General features: G+C 43.6%; 1 protein-coding gene across 2 annotated transcripts in view; it reads right to left on the reverse strand.

Moving 5' to 3' along the window:
• The window catches only part of tbc1d5 (TBC1 domain family, member 5), a 24,860-nt gene extending 4,567 nt beyond the window's left edge, over positions 1-20,293 (reverse strand). For both annotated transcript variants that reach the window (XM_080008067.1, XM_080008066.1), the window contains exons 1-18: positions 20,220-20,293; positions 14,462-14,515; positions 13,788-13,906; positions 12,843-12,894; positions 12,639-12,747; positions 11,365-11,454; positions 10,812-10,886; positions 10,528-10,595; positions 10,322-10,424; positions 9,684-9,772; positions 9,355-9,405; positions 7,739-7,808; positions 6,869-7,041; positions 6,627-6,769; positions 5,302-5,408; positions 4,628-4,713; positions 3,645-3,934; positions 3,397-3,450 (exon numbers count right to left, since the gene is read on the reverse strand). In XM_080008067.1, the coding sequence (XP_079864193.1) occupies positions 3,397-3,450; positions 3,645-3,934; positions 4,628-4,713; positions 5,302-5,408; positions 6,627-6,769; positions 6,869-7,041; positions 7,739-7,808; positions 9,355-9,405; positions 9,684-9,772; positions 10,322-10,424; positions 10,528-10,595; positions 10,812-10,886; positions 11,365-11,454; positions 12,639-12,747; positions 12,843-12,894; positions 13,788-13,887 (1,660 nt within the window). In that variant the 5' untranslated portion in view covers positions 13,888-13,906; positions 14,462-14,515; positions 20,220-20,293. The remainder of the gene's footprint in view (positions 1-3,396; positions 3,451-3,644; positions 3,935-4,627; positions 4,714-5,301; positions 5,409-6,626; positions 6,770-6,868; positions 7,042-7,738; positions 7,809-9,354; positions 9,406-9,683; positions 9,773-10,321; positions 10,425-10,527; positions 10,596-10,811; positions 10,887-11,364; positions 11,455-12,638; positions 12,748-12,842; positions 12,895-13,787; positions 13,907-14,461; positions 14,516-20,219) is intronic.
• Positions 20,294-22,093: the final 1,800 nt, after the last annotated feature.

Genomic DNA, 22,093 nt, shown 5'->3' on the forward strand with positions numbered 1-22,093 from the left:
ATTTACCATATATGGAGATGTCCTTTTGGGATTCGTTTATAAAAAAGGGCTGCCCAGTTAACACGTTCTGTTTCCACATTTTCGGTTGCAACAAACTCCGGCCCAACAAACTGCTTGCTGTTCATCCAACTCCAAGGGGTAATGCGGCTCAACTGACCTTATAAGAACATTTGACGTTAATCAGCCCCCCACCCCCCTCATTGTTTAGGCATTTCTATCCAAACTGTGGCCATTTCAGAGTTAGCATCTGCTGGTTTGCGGCATTCTCTTGATTTGAGATCCATTTTCCCACAGAATATACACTCAGAATCACCTGCGCTTGCACTGTGAAATGACCTGGTAGAGGCGGTGCCAAATGTCCTCTTGCCTCCCCAATTCCTCTCTCAGGTCACATTTCGTTCCTCTGCTTGCGGAGGATGCCTCTTTAGGGTCAGATTAGCCGTTCTCTCTCAAATCTCCACTTTCTTTTGCACAAATGCCATCAGTTCTTTTACGTTGAGCATTCTCATCATCTCTTTAAGGTCTGAACTCAAGCCCTATTTGGGGTTAGCTTCAGCCTATTAATATAGGGCATAATAGGCACCTTGATTCTACGCCTATACTGTAGATGCTAGACTGCACCTGCACTTCACATTCCTCATACAGTTTGCACAATGCATATATTTCCGTGGCCTTTTTAACTGGAGTTGGATTAAATAATTTGTTAATATGCACATTGATTACAAGACCTAATAATAATAATAATTATTATTATTATCTATAATTTGTTTCAGAAAAAGCCAAGCCTGCATCTACTGTTCATTTGCTTATGTACCAGTTAGAAATTATTTAAAATAACAAATAATTCATCTGATCTACTTAGGCTTGCATTAGAATGTATTGTTGTTTCAAATTGACTCCAAAAGTTTAGCCACTCACTAATATAGCCAGAGAACTTCCGTATAACCAGTTTGGAAAACTTAATGGCAAGTTTTCTGATCCACGTACATCCTTGCACCGCATTTTCCTACTGATTTTCTTTGTGCTTATTCCATCCAAGTTATCCAATGCGGCGTGAACTTCATCATCCAAGTCATCCTCCTCGCTAAGTGCTTCGAAGTCGCCGTCAGAGTCTATTAGACTTTTTTCATTTGACATTAATTGTTCCATTAATGCCCCCAAAACATGCTTTGGATTTTTCCGCCAACATTGTCCGAACGGTCCCTCTCTTCTCTTTCAGACTGGAACTGTTCTCCGCCATGATTACTTTCTATCTTCGCGTTTTCTGTCCACCTTGCTATGATGCTCTGATGGTGTGCTCTGGTCCCCTGTACTGTGATGTCATTCACCATATATGGAGATGCGCTGTTGGGATACTCTAGAATGGGGGCTTACCTGATAGCGCACCTGGTTTCCTCATTTTTGGGTGGAATAAAGGCTGGGAGATAATTCCACATTATGTTTTTTGAGTGGTTTTACATGGTGTATATATGCTTTAAATAAACAGTTGTTCACTGTGTTGAACAACAGTTGTATTACTTAAAATGGAATTTTAAATATATATATATATATATATATATATATATATATATATATATATATATATATATATATATATATATATATATACAGTGGGGGAAATAATTATTTGATCCCTCAGTGATTTTGTAAGTTTGCCCACTGAGAAAGAAATGAACGGTCTATAATTTTAGTGGTAATTTTTGGTAGGTTTAACACTGGGAGACAGAGTATCAAAAAGAAAATCCAAAAAAATCACATTAAAAAAAAAAAGATATTGATTATTTTACATTTCATTGAGTGAAATAAGTATTTGATCCCATACCGACCATAAAGAATTCTGGCTCCCACAGATTAGTCCTCTCGCTTTAAGAAAGTACTCCTAATCTCAACTCGTTACCTGTATAAAAGGCATCTGTCTCAACTTGTTACCTGTATAAAAGACACCTGTCCACAGAATCAATCAATCAGACTCCAACCTCTCCATCATGGGCAAGACCAAAGAGCTGTCTAAGGACATCAGGGACAAGATTGTCGACCTGCACAAGGCCGGAATGGGCTACAAGACCATTGGCAAGAAGCTGGGTGTGAAGGAGACAACCGTTGGCGCGATTATTCGAAAATGGGAGAAACACAAAATGACGGTCAATCTCCCTCGGTCTGGGGCTCCATGCAAGATCTCACCTCGTGGGGTAACAATGATCATGAGAAAGGTGAGGGATCAGCCCAGAACTACACAGGGGGAGCTTGTTAATGATCTCAAGGCAGCTGGGACCACAGTCACCAAGAAAACCATTGGTAACACACTACGCCGTAATGGATTAAAATCCTGCAGCGCCCGTAAGGTCCCCCTGCTCAAGAAGGGACATGTACAGGCCCGTCTGAAGTTTGCCAATGAACACCTGAATGATTCAGAGAATGCTTGGGAGAAGGTGATGTGGTCAGATGAGACCAAAAACGAGCTCTTTGGTATCAATGCGACTCACCGTGTTTGGAGGAAGAGGAATTCTGACTACGACCCCAAGAACACCATCCCCACCGTCAAGCATGGAGGTGGAAGCGTGGATGAGTCTTCCAGAATGACAATGACCCAAAACATACAGCCCAGGCAACAAAGGAGTGGCTCAAGAAGAAGCACATTAAGGTCATGGAGTGGCCTGGCAAGTCTCTGGACCTTAATCCTATAGAAAATCTGTGGTGGGAGCTGAAGCTTGGAGCTGCCAAGCGACCGCCTCGAAACCTTAAAGATTTGGAGAGGATCTGCAAAGAGGAGTGGCCCAACCTTCCTGCTGAGATGTGTGCAAACCTGTTAATCAAATACAAGAAACGTCTGACCTCTGTACTTGCCAACAAGGGTTTCTCCACCAAGTACTAAGTCAGGTTTTGATAGGGGATCAAATACTCATTTCACTCAATGAAATGCAAAATAATTTATATATTTTATTTAATGTGATTTTCTGGATTTTCTTTTTGATATTCTGTCTCTCACTGTTAAAATAAACCTACCAAAAATTACCACTAAAATTATAGACCGTTCATTTCTTTGTCAGTGGGCAAACTTAAAAAAATCAGTGAGGGATCAAATAATTATTTCCCCCACTGTATAAGCATATATCATGAGATAAAAAATACCAGTGATAATCAATTCCTCAAATCACGTCAGTGCATACAACTCAAGATTCCCATTCTTAGTCATACGGAAACGGCACACAGGCACAAGTGGAGTCTATTTAAAATAAATATTCCAAGCACATGTTTCATGACCAGTCAGTGTTCATGGCCATTGGCTAGAACAAGAAGAGCAAGCAGAGGAGGGGTAAAGATGCACATGCAAGACATGACAACACAGAGAAAGTGTATTTATTCACACACACACACGGTTGTCATTGTAGCAGTTACCTTGTGAATCAGTGCAAGTCTGGGCGTCCTGTGACACTCCACCTGAAACTACATCTAACACACAGAAGAGAAGGCTGTTTGCTGCACAGACACACACACACACACACACACACACACACACACACACACACACACACACACACACACACACACACACACACACACACACACACACACACACACACACACACACACACACACACACACACACACACACACACACCTGTGTGTGTGCATCCTGCACTCACCCTTGCTGAGGTGCACAGGCATGCTCTCGGACTTGAGCAGGCGGTAATGCTGCGACTGGCTCTGGGGCAGCGCGGGGGGCTCAGCCAGCGGATGCGGGGGTGGCGCGGAGGAGGGGGAGAGCACAGACGAGGAAGAGGAGGAGGAGGAAGAATGCACCTCACTGTTGATGGGCGAGATGCCGCCCGAGCCCCCCGAGATGGCTGGCGAGATGAGCTTCCTGCCGAAACTGAGCAGACTACTGGACACCTTGTTGATGTTGAGAGGAGCCGACTTGGCGCCGGCAGTGGCTCTGAAGTGCAAGGAGAGTTTAAATGCACGGACCAGAACCAAAACGCACGTAAATTTTTATTTGGTTGTCCGGTCGGAAAAACGACGGCTTCAGATAACGTACAATCCCAAACTCCTCAAACAGAGACTATGACGGCCGTATGCAGTAGAATCAAGTCAAATGTTTAGAAATCCACATTTTAAGAAATTGCAATATTGAATTACAAAAAAATAATAATAATAAAAAAATCACAAAAGCTAAAATAAAAGCAAAATACTGTATATTGAATTATATTGAAAGTTATATATTATTGCGGCATTGCTGGAAGGTCTGGGCCATTTACCATCAAAACATGGTGGAAGTGGTGGTCAAAGACAGGACTGAATGGAAAGGACACAATCCAGATTACAGAAAATCCATTAGCAAATACACTGTCAGGAAATAATATATATCTTTGGAAGAAAAATGAAAATGAGAGAAATGGAAGCTGACATGAAAAAAAATATCTTAAACCTAGAAAGAAATTTCCCCTCTCATGGCAACATAACCTCCCTACACCACCCCCCAGCCCCACTAACAGATTATTTCTAGAAGAATTACTGAAAGTACAGTATGTTTTGAACATAATAATATCATATAATGCGTCTTCCTGTTTGTTTGTGTGTGTGTGTGTGTGTGTGTGTGTGTGTGTGTGTGTGTGTGTCCCAGTGTTACCGAGTTTTGTTGACCAGGTCAGCTCCCCTGGTCTTGTAGTAGTCCAGGTTCTGCTGGAACTGGTAGTTGACAGGCCGTGGATTGTTCTAGAAAAAGACGAAACCTGTGTGTGTGTGTGTGTGTGTGGTGGTAGTGGGGGTGAGTTAGTCCCCAGCAACTGGAGACCTGCGACTCCCCCCCCGAGGTGTCACCGAGACAAGGACGCGACGTGACATGGTGGGTACACCTTGGGCTAGTGTGTGTGTGTGTGTGTGTGTGTGTGTGTGTGTGTGTGTGTGTGTGTGTGTGTGTGTGTGTGTTGTGGGGGGGTTTGCTGTTATGGGTTGTACGGGTCAGTGGCCACGAAGAGGAAGAAACGTAAGATGGCTTTTACTAGAAGTGAGCAGTGCAGCTGTGTCAGGTCAGGTGACCAGAGCTGTCAGCTTCCGTCATTCACACACACCTTGGACTCCATATGGACGTGTGTGTGTGTTTGTGTGTATGTGTGTGTGTGTGTGTGTGTGTGTGTGTGTGTGTGTTTGTGTGTGTGTGTGTGTGTTTGTCAGATGGAGAATGAGGGAGGGAGGGTTTAAGTGTGTCTTTAGTTTTATGTGGGAGTCAAGAGATATAAAGCATGACTGATAGAGTGCAAGAGGTAATGTGTGTGTGTGTGTGCGTGTGTGTGTGTGTGTTACCTTGGGGTCTCGCAGGAACAGGGCCTTGTGCAGCAGAGCATGGATGTCTCCCAGAGGAGGGTAGTGCATGAGAAGTCCCAGGCAGGTCTGGAAGTTGCTAGCAATCACTGTGACGAACAGACAAAGGAGAAAAAAGGAAAACAAAAAAAGATCATTATTAAATTATTCCATTTGATTCATGTTTTGTAAAATGGGACTTTTTCCTCTCTAAATACAACCCCCCCCCCCCCCCCAACCTCCCTTGAAATTTTCAAAGTCTTTGTTTTGCAGAAAAATTGTGGGAGATGGTAAGAATTGCAAGTCAAAGAAATAAATACTACTAATGAAGAAAGTCATGTGTCATCACTGTCTATGATAATACAAAGATAATACCTTATAACATAGGAGCAACCAGAACTATTTTACTTCCTTTTTATTTTCTAGAAATAAAGATCCATGTCCCCAAAGTTACAAAAAAAAGAAAATCTATTAAATAAACGTCCAACTCCACATAAACAAAGGCAGAGCACTTTGACAAGTTGAAGTGCTCTCTTCATTTGGCCATTTAATGTGGAAAGGTTGTGACAATTTCACGAAAGTGCAATAATCTCGCAAATATTGCATAGATTGGTTGAATTTGCGTTAATTATTGCCATTGCAAAATTGTGGACAAACAAACAGAACGACCTGGGCAAGGAGATGAAACAAAACAAAAAAAGACCCAGCGAGGGTCATTAACATCCTAAATTCGGACACTGGAAAGGCCTTGTGTCCTTTCTGTTTATTTTGCACTACGTGTCGTCTGTTTTGTACTCTGCCCGGTGAGCTGGAAGTAGAAATCATGGCTGAATCATAATTATGCAATACTTTCGAACTGCCTCCCCTGCTATGGAGGAGGACAGAGTGGAGGGTCAGCGTGTTTTTCCTGGACCACTCAGCAGGATGCACTGTACTAATAAGAGGCCATAACCTCTCACTCTATGGTCTGTGATAAACTGTCTTTATAGTGTTTTAAAACACTAGTACATGCCCGTTCAAAATGTAAGAGACTCTCTAAGACATTTTAACGGCACAGATAAACAAAATGTCAATGATTGAGTCCTGTGTTCCACAGTGGAATATGAAGCTGCCGGTTAAAGTGATACACCAGGGAAAGACCTGCGACTCAGTCGCAGAGCCCTGAAGGTCCGCCCCCCGCTGGCTCGCTGTTCGCTGTTTATTAACACTACATGTGCTGTGTGTCTAAATTGCACCTAACTGAGTTGAGTAGATGAGGACGAGCTACGCCGCCTGGGTGAAGTGCGCTACCTACAGAGGGCAAGAGGCGAGCCCTGTTTTTAACATACAAGCGTCTCGGATGTAGAGCAGCATGGCCACAAAGATGTAGTCCACCAAGTCCAGGGTGATGCTGTCGGCAAACAGTGCGTCCCACACCACCAGCAGGTCCTGCAAAGGGAACTCCCGGCCAAACAGCAGGCGCACCCACCGGCTGGAGGGATGCGCACACACACAAAAACATTTCCACATACTATCCATATTTTCCAAAACCGAATTTGTCAAAATCTGAATACTTTTGCAGCTGACTCACATGCCGTAGATCTGCGGGGCGATCTCAAGGCGGTTGAGGTGCATGTGCAACTCCACGTCGTGTTTCTTCACCAGCTGGTCCTGGATGCGGTTGACTTTGGCGACTATAGCGACGGACGGGCCTGAGTCCTGCGGCCGGGCGAACGGGATGCTAGTCAGCATCTCTTCCTTCCCCTGAGGACGGCGCAACACCCACAATATAACATGTCAGCAATAAGCATCTGAACGTGTTTAAATGATAAATCAGAATGACTTTATTTTGCCAGGTGCATTTGCATGTACCAGGAATTTGTTATGGTTACTACTGATGCGTGTATAGAGACTGTGAGAAAAAAATAAAATAAAATAAAAAGTAAAGTAAGAAATAAAATAAAACTTGTCAAATATAAACAAATAGTCGAAAAGGGCAAAACAAGAGTAGTCAAATATACAATGTGATCCTCTGCACAGGATAGGTTATTGGTTTGGATATAAATTGATAAATTGATTGATGATTATAAATAATTCTGTGTATTAACTAGGATATCACAGTTGTTACAATAGCGTATAGTTTTGCTGTTTCTGCAGTGCACCTGTGCATTTCAAAGAAGACATCACTCAAACCAGAACAAATAAATGAATCCAAAATAGCTTGTTTAATAAGAGGCCGCTACAAGGAAGACAAATAACTGTACCCTGCAGTTTTGTTATTGAAATTCTAGTCATTTGAGGACAGATTTCTGTATTTATACGTTGTTTATTGTGATAGATTTGGTCCACCGTAGGGGCATACTATTATGTAAAATGTGCACATAATAGGAGCGTCTAAGGCTTGTTACACTCTGTCCTACACCCAAAGTCTCTTTTCCAAAGTGTTGGGACAACGACTGACCTTTCTGACTTCCCTCTCGAAACTGGAGAACCAGGGCTCCGCCGTCTCCATCAGCTGAGAAAACATGGCACTAGAGAGAAGGAGAGAGAGAGAGAGAGAGAGAGAGAGAGAGAGAGAGAGAGAGAGAGAGAGAGAGAGAGAGGGGAAAGTTGTGATTTGGAGTCATATGTGGACTTAAATGGATATCAATTTTCTTTAGAAAGTAACCGAAACCCTTGAAAGAGATATACACCGCGACAGCAGCCACAACATTAAAACAACCACTAATAACCACTAACATTGTGTAGGTCCCCTTGTGACGCCACAAGACCTCTGAAGGTGTCTTGGGGTATCTGGCTCCAAGACGTTAGCAGCAGATCTTTTAAGTCCTGTAAGTTGTGAGGTGGGGCCCCGATGGATCCGGCTTGTTGTTCCAGCACATCCCACAGATGCTCGATGGGATCGGAGCCTAATCCTGGCCATCCACATGATATGAGAGAAAACATGATTCATCAGATCAGGCCACCTTTTTCCATTGCTCTATGGTTCAGTTCTGACGCCCACGTGCCCATTGTCCACGCTTTCGGCGGTGGACAGGGGTCAGCATGGTCTGGGGCTTCGCAGCCCGGTCAGAGCCCCTTATGCATCAAGCTGTGATGCACTGTGTGCTCTGACACCTTTCTATCATAGCAGCATGAACTTTTTCAGCAATTTGTGCTACACTAGCTCTTCTGTGGGATCAGACCAGACGGGCTAGACTTCCCTACCCACGAGTATCAATGAGGCCGTGGGCGTCATGACCCTGTTGTCGGTTCACCGGCTGTCTGTCCTTGGACCACTTCTGGTAGGTACTAACCACTGGGAACACCTCACAGGACCTGTCATGGAGATGCTCTGACCCAGTCGTCTAGCCATCACAATTTTGCCCCAATTTGGTCAAAGTCGCTCAGATCCTTACATTTGCAGATTTTTCCTACTTCCAACACATCAACTTCAAGAATTGACTGATTACTTGCTGTCTAATATATCCCACCCCTTGACAGGTTCATGTTGTGGCTGATCGGTGTAAATTCACATGGGTAAAAAATTCAAATTTAGAGGATCTCAGTCAGCTCAAATCTTCCTGCGGGGATTTGTACTCGGAAACTGTCGACAGGTGCCATTGGAACCAGATAAGCAATGTTATTTACTTTCCCTGTCAGTGGTGGGTGTGTGCTGGTTATTATAGGTGTCAGAACACACAGTGCATCCCAGCTTACTGCCTATGGGGCTGTGTAGCTGCAGACCGTTCAGAGTGCCCATGCTGACCCCTGTCCACCACCAAAAGCGCCTACAATGTACACGTGAGCGTCAGAACTGGAAAATGTAGCAATGGATGAAGCCTGGTGGCCTGGTCTGATGCATCATGTTTTCTTCTACATCATGTGGATGGCCGGGGTTATGGTCCGATCCGATGGAGCATCTGTGGGATGTGCTGGAACAACAAGCCCGATCCATGGGGGCCCCACCTCACAACTTACAGGACTTAAAGGATCTGCTGCTAACGTCTTGGTGCCAGATACCAGAGGACACCTTCAGAGGTCTTCTGGAGTCCATTTTAGGGCAGTCGGTTAGGCGTCTCATAGGAATGTACTCACTAGGCGTCGTGCTCATGGTACTTTGGGTTCAGCAGACACTTCATCTCCTCGCTGTGGAAAGAAAAAAAAACAAAACATGGAGAGAAATCGTGAGAATGTGGACCGTGAGCACAGGGAAACATCGATATCAAATGTTTTGTGGATGACTTTGGAGACCAGGTAGAGGCAGAAAACTGCGTCTGTTATGCAGCCTTGAAGACGACATTTGACTTTATCACAACATTGCGATAAGCAAACTCCCAGGTGATATCTAGTCAGCCCTAGCCTGGACTTTGGCGACAAGAGTGCGGGGTTGTAGAGTCGGCAGAGGAAGCCTAGGCTTGCCTGACCTGGGCTTTGCTGTCTCGCAGGCGTGCTGAAAGGCCTGGTGGTCGCAGTGCAGCACAAACACTATGGGAGCCAGCAACTCATGCATTCCCTGTGGCGAAAAAGACAGGAGGAGGACAGAGAAAGAGAGAGGGCAGGGGATGGATGTATGGCTCTGTTATGGTCAGTCTCTCTTTAATAGTGATGTACGAGGTCCGTAATCAGTCATGACAGCGTTCATTTAGGTATGGTTAGCCACTGTCCGGCCACGCGTCACTAACACTTTGCGGGCGGAGGTGTTGTTGATCTCCTTCCATTTATGCACTGGCACCCATTACCAAGACACTTCACTGTTGGTCACAAAGCTATTTTGTTCCCTGGCCTTAGACGCCCAGCATTTAAACAACACAAACTACAGACATGAATTAAAAATAGCTGTAAAAAACCCCCATAAATTAAAGTTTTAGTTATTACAGCTAAACATGATCCGAAAGTGTGTGGTTTTTCGTTTTATATGAGCGCCACCTGCTCTGAACCATGTGACGCAGTTCAAATGAGCAAACTATTTAAGAAGCATTACAAGAGAATATGCTCATTTGGGGTTGACCACAACGTCGAGTTGTTGTTGATGTCAAGTGGTTTTAATGGAGACTCAAGCTACCTGCTTATACAGTAATTGTTCATTTTCTCTGGCGTAACAGAAGAGGATGTCAGTCAACTTGGTCCTCACATCTTCCTCCTGGAAGTACCGCATCTCCGGGAACCTTTCGTAGAAAAAGAGACAAAGAGAGAGACATAAAGACAAGGATGCTCTCCCGTACATTTTTCCATTTTTGGCCCGATGGGAGAAGCGTCGGAGAGCCTTACGTTCTCATCACATCCTGTTTGATCATCCCCCTCAGCTCTTTGTCCTGGAAGAACTTGTTCCACAGACTCTTGACGGGTGATGGAGAAGAAGAAGAAAGTGAAACCACGGTGGTGATGGTAGGGGCTGCTCTACATAAACTGTGTGCTATCTTGGGAGGAATAAGGGGAGAACTGGCTTTGTAGCCAAACCGTAGAGACGGAATCTACATCCAACCACAAACACACCTGCGCACACAAAAATGGATCACCTGACGGACACGCCAAACACACACTCATATACTTACTCCCTCATCTTGGGAGAGCGGGTTATTCACCACCAGGTCCTGCTGGCCGGCAGCTTTGCGAGGGTTGGTGATGTGCTGAGAGAGAGAAAGAGAGAGGGTCAACAGTCAATAGTAAAAAAACGACTTTCCAAAGTCCTGAACTATTATCGGTTAATACAGGGTCAAGATCAATTACTTTTGACAAATAAAGATGGTCCCGGACTGTCCATCTTTATTTCTCTGAACATAATGATTGACCTCTGTTCATTTTCTTCTCTACTGGAGACATCTAGCGAGCGTCTCTGTGTCAGAGCTGCTTCTCTTCGTTATCCGACATTTGTTGTTGCTGACGTTTGATATGTCAATTTTATTCATTACATTCTCCAATATAGAACCTCCTATATAGTCCCGATCAATAAAGTTCTTTTTTAATAGTAGCTCAATAGTATCTGAGCTTCCATGACAACCACAATTAACATATTAGCCCTAATTTAGCAGCCCCAATCGTTAAAGTCTTCTCTACTGCCTGAGATATACATTTACATAGCAGCTCTGGGACTGATCGGTCACTCACAGTATCCTTGATCGTCTCGTACTGTGCCCGGACCTCCTTGGTCCTGTTGATCCACTGACTCTTGTCCTCTGGAAGGACCTCCAGGTACAGCTGGCAGATCACACACACACACACACACACACACACACACACACACACACACACACACACACACACACACACACACACACACACACACACACACACACACACACACACACACATTACTAGAGGAAGCACAGGGGGGAAAAAAAACATGCAAAAAAAACAACAAAAAAAAACTACAACACAAAGAGATGTTCCTAGAAGACCACCATCACGGCGCCCCCCAGACCACACGTAGCGCCTTCTTCAAACAGTGTGAGACAGCAAAGTGCCAAAGCGGCAATCTGTTCCCCAGGCACCAGCCCTTTCCATCAGCCCTTTCCATATAGCAGATTATAAGGACGAGTCGGCCTTGGAACTACCTTGGTTGTGTTGTTGAGGACGCGTACCGACTTATTTTTTTTTTGTTATTGAGAAAGTCTCCTTTTTGCTTGGTATGTTTACAACATGGACGCTCGCCAAGGGCAGCTGCTTGGCATGGCAGTTTTTTTCCCCCCAAACACCTTTGGCAAAGACATAAACTGTGACCTTACAGCGTTGGAGAAATTCTGTATGACTGTTGTACCATATTCACACTGTGCTAAGGCTAAGGCATATGGTTTGCCAGTGTTTGTCAAAACTTAAACCAGTTCATACTTTATTATTTTTTGCTGTATCACAGGTGCTGAGTACATCAGTGGGGAAAAAATAATTACTCTGGACACTCTAATCCAGGACAATGGTTTTCCATTTCAGATCCCCCCAACACCAAACCTGATTCAATCGGACACTGCCTATTTAAAAGATGCAAGAAAACATTTTTTTCATGCATTTATTAGCGGCCGGTGATTGTTTTTGTGTGAATTGCTTCTTTTTTTCCCCCCAAAGGAGGCCAAGTGTTTAAGGGCATACAACACATTAGAACTGTGGTTCTCAATGTAGGGTCCGGGGACTCCTAGGGCTCTTTCAAGAGGTGCCAGCAAAATGATTAATAATTGAACTTCAACATTATTTGAGATTTTATGGGATTTGGACTAAATCATATCTAACGATAAAAATCACTGCATTAGAACATCCAGTCATGTGGGTTTTTTAACCAATATTTGACCATTAGTTAATGTGCCTCAAATCGTCTAAAGCCCCCCCGTGATGTCTGATGACCCCCTGGAAGGGTCTGGAACCAATGATTGGGAATGACTGCCCGACCTCACCTTCCAGCACATGCTGCGGAAGCGGCTGCTCCTCAGCCTGCCATTGATGCCGGCCTGCCGGGCTCTGGCCAGGAAGTTACTGTTGAGAAACAGGTCGTCCCATTCTTTCCTTGGGGGGGCGGGGGAGAGGGGGGGGGGGGTTATTTCCTGGAAAAACCAAGATGTCAGCGCTCCAAAATCTCAATGAACACCGGAAAAACTTACCTGTACGAGAGGAAAGTAGACTGAGCCTGTGAGTACGAGTCGAGAGATCCTCCTGAAAGACACACAAACGCAGTTATAGACTCGGCCACGTGGGGGCGATGTAATCAACACAGGTTGAGCTACAGTGCAACATATTTGACTTTCTTAAGTACAAAGATATAATCAGAACAGTGAGGACAAATCAATAACAAACACCCACAGACCAGCCTACCTACAGGTGCCATTTTTTTGGAGACCCTAATCCTGCAACGATGGGAGATGCGGTGGCGTGACAGTAAAAAGTTAGAGAACCTCTTCCTCATAGTCATCAAAATCATCGGTGATAATAGGTCTAATTCGGCCCGCAGGAGAACATGCATTCAAGTCAGAGAGCTGTCTGTCAACATTAGCTAGGGAGTGGATCAGTCCACCGGGACACTCAACATGAATATTCATCAGTTTCACATGCCAACAAGCCTTTCTCCCCCTCTGTCTATTTTGTACTGAGACACGCACAGAGGCAAACCAGGCGCGCGCGCGCACACACACACACACACACACACACACACACACACACACACACCCCAAACACAAATCCCCTGAGAGTCATCGTCTGGGTTTATGACTCACACTTAACTTACCCAGTTAAATATCTGGTCTTAATTCTTTCAATTTTTCCATCTGCCTCTCATCTCGGTCCTATCCACTTCCCATTTACCTCTCACGCCTAAAGCAGCGATCATCTCACCACTGCAGTTAGGGACACCACGGGTCCAGCCCTCTAATACCATTCTCAGATAGATGATTAAAAAGTGTTTTACAAAGATAATGGGGTCTGATGAAGGAAAGCTGTGCACAGAAACTCAAAAATAGCTTGGTGAACACAACAAACACCGCCACAGTACCTTGAAAGAGGCCCAAGCAAAGTTCAAACCTTTATTTAGGACATGAGTTGGGGCTACGTACTGCTGTGGTTCCGGTTGAAATTGTGGAGTGGGTCGAAGCCTGTCTCCTGCTGCTCCTCTGTCTGAAGTGGGTGGCAGGTCTCAAAGTTGGGGTGCTGCATGGCTGGAACGCAGCGTGACCTGGAACAGTTACCAGATAAAGCGCTGGAATCAGGATACAGCTTTCCAAAAACAGGCCCGAGACGGCCAGAGACATGAGCCGGCTAAGCCTGGATTTAAAGTGATACTAAGTGGAAATTTCACAAGAGCTAGGCTTGTTGATCCCCTCTGCTGCCTGGCACTGAGATTACACAGTTAGCATGCAATGTATCAACTGTTCTCGACACACAAGGACGACATAAAAAAAAAAAAAAAAAAAAAAAAAACAATTGCAAATTTCCCCAAAAAACTAGAGTATCTAGAGCTAAGAGCTCTTAGCGTAGACATTATCTACAAAGCTTGAGATTCAAGCTTCAGGCAAACACTTAAAAAGGCTCGGAATAACATTCTATCGAGATACTTTATTTATTCACTCAAAATTGCAGTGTCACGGCAGCTCACATCAAAATAGGCAATAAGATAAGAAACAATGAAATGGCATTATACAATAACACAAAGAATTAGCTCAAAAAAATGTCACTGTAACATCTATTACAAGTACAAAGACTTAGGCCTGTCTTCAGCTTCAGTACTGACCGTCACAGTGTAGAGATTCTCCTCAGCCGAGATGCAGTGAAACCCGAGGTTTATCTGTGAGAAGAGCAAACAGATCTTTACAACGAGAACAACAAAAAACACAGCTCAAAACAGGCCTGACGATGCCAACGCTACAGGCTGCATTACAACAGTATCGCTTTCAGGAGAGTATAAACTAGGGCTGCATAATATTGGGGGGAAAAAAAAGTGACATTGCAATATTTTTTTTTTCTATACCGGAATTTAAATACAAGAAAATACAGAAATTTTCCACCAGATGACTTGAGTAGCTCTATTTGGAAAGAATTAATCTTTTTAGAAAGATTGGGGTGATTTTTTTAGGGGAGTGCATCTGCATAGAAAATAAAAATAATAATATCTTTATTCTTGCACATTTAGGCAATAATCAATGAACTGTCAACTGTGACAGGAAGGTTTCTTTTGCCCTTCATTTATCAAAATAAATATTACACTTTCTTATAAGGAATGATCAACAAAAACAATTACAAACCGAGACTATTTAAATAAATAATGGCAAAATATTAGTAAAAAATATATATAATTACAATTTTGTGAAATCCAGCCAATTTTTTGAGTGCTGCGATGAGCCATGGTCCAGGACGTAAACAGAAGTGTGTGCGCACATCAATCATGTTTACATCGCTATGTTGCAAATCAATGGCAGAACTGCTTTAAGGCAATATTTTACACCACAGTACTTTACAATATCTGTACGTGGGAGCGATGTAAAGATATACGGGGGAAGGTGGTGTTTTCGGGAAATAACTCATTAGATGAATTATTACAACTTTGCTACCGCAGAGCAACAAGATAAGGTGAGTGAGTCACGAGCACGACTGAAATATGCAAAAGTGAGGAATCGATAATGCAGAATGGAAATGCCCGCGTCTTATCAAATTCACGGTTCTTGGAAATTTGATACCCAACCCTACCAAGAACCCTTAAATACGAGTAAATTATGTTATGAGAGACATACTTCTCTTGTAGATTAGCCAAGGAAAAGGAGAACTGTGAGAGTTTTCCTTTTGTATCAAGTAGCAAAAAAGTTGTAGCATGACATGTTTGAGTTAACTTGCCTAACATTACGTCGCACGTCCTGCGACATGACCTGCGCATGCGCACATCGCAAAGACGATGCTGAAAGGAACCATCGTGCAGCCCTAGTCGAAACGAATGTCGTCACGCACCAACTTGAAACGCATCATCACCGCCTCACCCCGGGCACGCGAGGCAATGACACTGTTCACTAAATGACACACCCGCTGGCATGAAGAATCAAACTGAGCCCGTGGATCAAGACAATTACGAGCGAATATTTACACAACACACGGGCTGTTACAAATGCGTTACATAAGAGTGAAGCGTTAGGATGTGATTGTAGGTTAGAGACTTCCAACGACGGGTGGAGGAATGGCACGACAACAAATTAAGGAAAAACCTCGCTGAGCAACACTGACGTATCCTGCCGAGGGAAGCTGAGAAACTTTCCCAGCCAACCAAGCTCCATGTCGCAATCTGGGTTACCCAATTACTTCTTCTTTTTTCCCCTCCCTCACCAACTTTATGCCGGCTTGGGATAATTCCACGGTTAGACCTGTAACTCGGGATAGCCGTCTGCGCCGAGCTGCAACGTGTTTCTCCCGCCGCCGTTATTTATTATGGAAATGACACAACAAAGGCCTCTCTTAAACCCATTAACCACGCAAATGGAGGACGGCTCCATAAATCAGCCGCACGCGCCATCAAAATACAAATAATTTTATATGCATAATGTATGTGCCTCTCTTTCTCGGGCAACATCTGTTCCTCTCTAAGACTAATGCCTTTCCTTAAGTCGGTGAGTCTATCCCCCCCCACTCTCTCATGAAAGAGAAAATTATCCCATTAAATAATCATAACTAATTCCCAACTATGGAGGGTGGGGTGGGGGGGAGCTGTGAATAGGTAGACTTAATAATGAATTGTTTTGAGATGTTCAATGACGAGAAAACAAAAAAAGAAAATAAAATACTTAGTGTGTTGCTACAAACATCTCTGCAGTCGAATAGACACTCGGGCTGTGTGTTGGGCCGGATCTCACGATTCCATTTGGATACAAAGGGTCACGATTCGATTGGATAACTCTTTGAGCCGATATTGATGAGCTGGCTCACAATTCCATTCCATATCGATAAATTCACATTTTATACATAATGAGATACCAACTTTTCAGTATGGCATCCAAAGTGCGTTACGAAAACATTTCACGGATCAAATTCAGTCTAATACTGGAATTAAATATTGAAATACATTTGTGACTATGGCGGTATTTCATGTAAACAGAAAATGGTTACTTAGCTTCCAAATAAAGTATCAATATAAACAATTTTCTAATCCATTCCGAACAATAGAACTGAATCTGGGCATCACTTTTTTTTTTTTACTCCCAAGTTGAACTGAGAGGAGATCGAGCACCATGAGTCACTGAGGAGATACAGACAAGGAGATACACCCCCCCCCCCACCACCACAGGAGGCTGTCCGCCCTCACTACCTCCTGCCAAAACACGATAGGTCAATCCAAACCTCTTAATAAGGCTCTTTCTTGCACCAATTGCTGGCCAGTGGCTGAGCTATGAGAATACACGATGCATGTGCGTGTGATGGGTCTTGTGATTTTTCCGTCGTTTTAACTATTTGAAATGCATTTCCTACGCATGTTTGCTTTGACTAGGTCATTCATTGTAAACGGTGATAGTATTGTAGGAGTAATATGTATATTAACAATATAAGAATTATTAATAAATACAAAAAGAGTAATATTTTTCATTACTGCTAGTTTTAATATAAATAGTCTACAGGCCACGGTGAGTAAGTGATGCCGCTGTGGAAAGACGACTGCAGGCCTATCCGCATCGGCACAGCCTTGCCCGGAGCTACCCTTCCCTCGGTGTGCTGCTGCCTTCATTAACTCCATCCCAGAGCAGGGTCTTTGCTAAATTAAAAAAGAAAGAAAGAAAGAAAAAAAGAAAGAAAGAAAACTTTCTAACACAATAGTCAACGTGAATTAAGTGCTGCATTATTTACCACATGTCACCTGAAGACACCTCAATAATTCAAAGCATTCATCTTTGATGAAATAATCAAATCAATACATAATGAAACACATAAATAAATCAATGGATAAATAATGTTCAATTCAGCGCCCATCTGTTGCTAAAAGTGAAAGATTTGTTTCTTGGATTTCCTTAACCTATGAAAACCCACCGACTTGCAGGCAAACTCCGGGGCTCATGTTATCGGTCTGAATCTCGCTACATAAGAAAATACTAAAAAAAATACAAAAAAAACCCCCAAAAAACACAAAAACACAAAATAAGTAATACTGATGTTTTAAGGCATTAAAAGCATGAGGATTTCAGGTCTGATGACCTTGCTTTTTGCTCATGTGAAACCTGACGAAGCCTCTCACTTCCTCTAATGTGTTAGAAGATTTGGCTGAATCATTAATCAGTCTATCATTCACACAGCGTGTGACAAAGTGGAATATCCTGAGATTATTTTTTCGGGGCCTATAAAATGGAGCAGGAGTTCCTTCCAGAAAGCCAGACAAAGGATTCTTGGATGGGGAAATATTAATATCGACACACGCATCAGCTGAGAGGCTATGAGGCAGTTGTGGTTCATCTCCGACAGCAAAGCTGAGGACACGATTGTGCGGCGTCAACACCCTTCAGCCCGTAGCTCAACATTAGAGCTATTTAACTGAATGTATTACAGGCTGCAGCCAAGGACGGACAACATCTTAAAGTCTCATGGAAAACCAAGAAGCTGGAAAATTCAACTTCACGTGTACAGTTAAAGTTGACCTGACATAAAAGTGTTTAAATCGAATGCGATCAACTTACTCGAAACTCGACGACCCAAAAAGCACAAAGGCTAAAACTATACTCAAATTAAAACTATATTATAAAATGTTATTTAAGGATTTGCTAATATAACTATTGAAGTTCTAATTCAGAGAGAGCTCTAACTGTGTGGCATCTGGACGGCCTTGTTGGAATACTTAAAAATGCATCAAGAACTGCTCCCTGAATAAGCCAAAACCTAATCACTTATCTAACTTGGTTACCCTATACAGTCTGGTACAACGTGCAGGCCGCTTCCCGACGGACAATCCTGCAACTGTTTTGCACAACATATATACATGTCTATTGTCTAACAGTTGTGGATATATTAAGGAGCAAAAAAAATGAACAAAGGAATGTCGGAGGTTGAAAGAAACTTTAGCCGACATGGAGGATGGTGAGTGGGGACAGGCGGCGAGGTGAGGGTAAAAAGCAAGAGTCAAAGAGTAAAACACTCCTGCTAAACAAACTCACATGCCTCAACTTGCGCTCAATTACCGCTCAACAGTCTCCACAGTCACATGATCATAAAGGAGGCCAATTCTGTGCTCAGGGCCTTATCTATAGCAAGGATGATGGGCTGACTGGGCTGCAGCTGACGGACAGAGAAAACTTGTTAAATACCACTGTAATTATGTGCTAAACTATCTAAGTGACCAATTAATGACCTCCTATGAAGGCCAGTAAGGACCAACTTTACCCCTGAAACAGAAACCTCAAGCAAGAGTTTAACCAGAATGCTGGTAGAAAACACAGTTTTCCATAACATATATAAGAGAGAATGTATTTACTTATAATACAGCACAATTAGGGAGGTAGCAAATAGCCAGAGGTTGTTGTTCTGACTAGATTTGTATGACCCCAAATTGTGTGGCATCACTTTGAATTCTCATTAAAACTGACAACTTGAGTGACTATGTAAGAATGTATACAGCATATGCAGATGCCGACTGATCGCTTCAAGGACTGAATGGTCAAATGAGAGACATATGCTGAACATGTTTTAAATCCACCAATACACAGGGCTGTGAGAGCACAAGAAAGGCGGATGGACCGGCCAGGGCCTACAAAGCTATTCCCAATATACTGCAGGGGTAGGGCAGTCAGAATTGATGATCAACCCTTATACAAACAATAAAGGATTAACAAATGAATGGTGTTTGTTGTTTGTTTTACACAAAACTTGTAACAATACGTGTCCGCCTATCGACAACCTACAACTGGTCATCGGAGATGAGATCGCCACAAAATCGGGGACGCCAGTTGATTTCCCCGCAACCCGGTGACGACGGGAACACGCCGCGCACAGAGATCGCGATCAGGCGACGGCGCCGTGACAGCTACAGCGAGACAACCGCAGCTGTCGTAAACAGCGGGACCCCGGCGTCCAGCCAACTCACTCGGTGCGAGGGGGTCCAGCCTCCGTAGTGGACCGTAGCGGATGCACTTCGCTCCCAGATCACAACCCCCCCACCCTAAAAAAATATATATATCGTCTACACAACCAGACAACATGCTCGCTCTGTTTTTTTGTTGTTGTTGTTGTTGTTGTTGTTGTTTTTATTACCTCGCGATTCCCGATCCCTACGTTTCTAACAACGCCCCCCCGCCGAGGTCCCGTCGCACACGTCGCGTTACGACACGTACCGCACAGAGGGGGGGGTTGGGGGGCGGGGGGGCAACGGCGGTGGAGGCCTACTCCACACGCAACGCGAACCACGCTAGGAAGTATCGCGACGGGCCCGGGACGGCACGGCACGGCACGGCACGGGCCCGAGACAAGCACGACCCGCGAAGAGCGCGGAATGACCATTCCTCACAGCGGCGCGGGGCCGCCACGGGCCGGGCTACCTGTCGGCTTCACGCAGGACTCTCCATTCCGCCGCTCGCCGTCCGCTGGTCGCTTTGTAAACACCGGGAAGAAGCCGGAAGTGCTGGGTGGGGGGGGTGGCCCAGCTGATACGTCACGTGACCAGGGTGACGGACCTGCAAAGCGGATCCGCGAGGAAGTACCGCGTGACTGACACACATAAACTAGGTCATCAAACAAAACAAAAGTTAAACATTGTTGCATTTAGAAGAAATAAATAAATACAATACACACACACACACACACACATATATATATATATATATATATATATATATATATATATATATATATATATATATATATATATATATATATATATATATATATAAACTCGAAATTATGAGGTTGAAGTCGGAATGTTGAAGCTAAAAATCGGAACGTTGGCACTTAAACCTATGCTGCGTTCCGTGAGAGCTCGGAACTCGAGTACTACCGAATCGGTAGTCCACACTTCCGAGCTGAACGCGTCCCATCGCCCCTGCCCGGGAGAACTCGGACGCCCGCATTAGCGTTTGTTTGACCAAGCGTGTGGATTGATTTCGATAGCATCGAAATTTGGAATTTTCCATTAATTCCCCTGCAATTTACCCCATTATGAGTTCCCGTGTTCAATTAATATTGGAACGCAGCATTAGGACCACCGTGAAAAAAAAAAATCAAAAAAAAAAAACAATATTATTGTATTTCGATGATAAAATCGACATTACGAGATTAAAGTCGAAATGTTCAGATTAAAGTCATAGAATGCAGCAGTAAGCTGCATCAACAACCTAAAGAAAGAAAAACAACATGAACAACAACATCAAAATGCCCAACTTAATAAATGTAAATATAAACTTATAAATAAAATAAGTGTAAACTTGTTATTTCACAGGGTGTTTCAGCCCATTAGGTTGCACGTGTGAGATTTTGTTAATGAAAGTGACAAGTATCAAGGGACAAAACACACTCCTAAAAATAACCACAACACCGAGGGGTAATTAAGACAATCTCAAGACTTAATAGCAATTGTGCACATCAGTCAAACCAAATGAAGTTTATTTATAGAGTTGGAACAAACAGGGTTGCCACAAAGTGCTGTACACACAACAGACGATGCAAAGTAAGACAAACAAACTTCGAGGGCCCTCAGCGAAATGGTACATTTGACTGGGTGAGCTCACGTCTGACGCCCTGGCACACATATAAAGATATGAACAAACAAACAAAAAGAAACAACAAGGACACACACGTATGCAGTGTATGCAGTAGTGTATCTGCATTTGTTTTTGTCTGTTGTGAGGTGGGTCGGACAACAGTGATGAGCATCATTCACGTTTAAAGGTTATGATGGGAAAAAAAGATGAACCCTTTCAACGAAGCAGAGGTAATGACATTAAAAAGCGATAGAGGATGTGTGTGTGCGTGTGTGTATGTGCGTGTGTGTGTGCGTGCACGTATGTGTGTGTGTGTGCGTGCGTGCACGAAAAGCAACAATAATCATCATTACCGCAGTCGTCAGTACAAGCATGACATTTCAAGAACACCATTATCATAATTATTACAGCTAATATTACTGATGATGAGGCTTCCTTGGCCTTTCATTGCACCCACCAGAGCTATTGTCATGGTAACAGATGGTTGTAAAGATCGTAGCTATATTGAATTACGCCATAAGCCATTCTGACCAAATGGGGCTTGAACATTGCACCTACTCCAGAAGAGCAGCAGAGTGCGACCTCAGAGAGAAGAGTGAGAGAGAGAGAGAGAGAGAGAGAGAGAGAGAGAGAGATGAGGCTGATGAGAGGAGCAGTGAAGATGGAGAAAGCTCAGAATACAGTGAGAGGCTTGTAATCGTTCCAGACACATGTCC

The sequence above is a fragment of the Zeus faber genome (genome assembly GCF_960531495.2).
Source record: "Zeus faber genome assembly, chromosome: 1".
Lineage (NCBI taxonomy): Eukaryota > Metazoa > Chordata > Actinopteri > Zeiformes > Zeidae > Zeus > Zeus faber.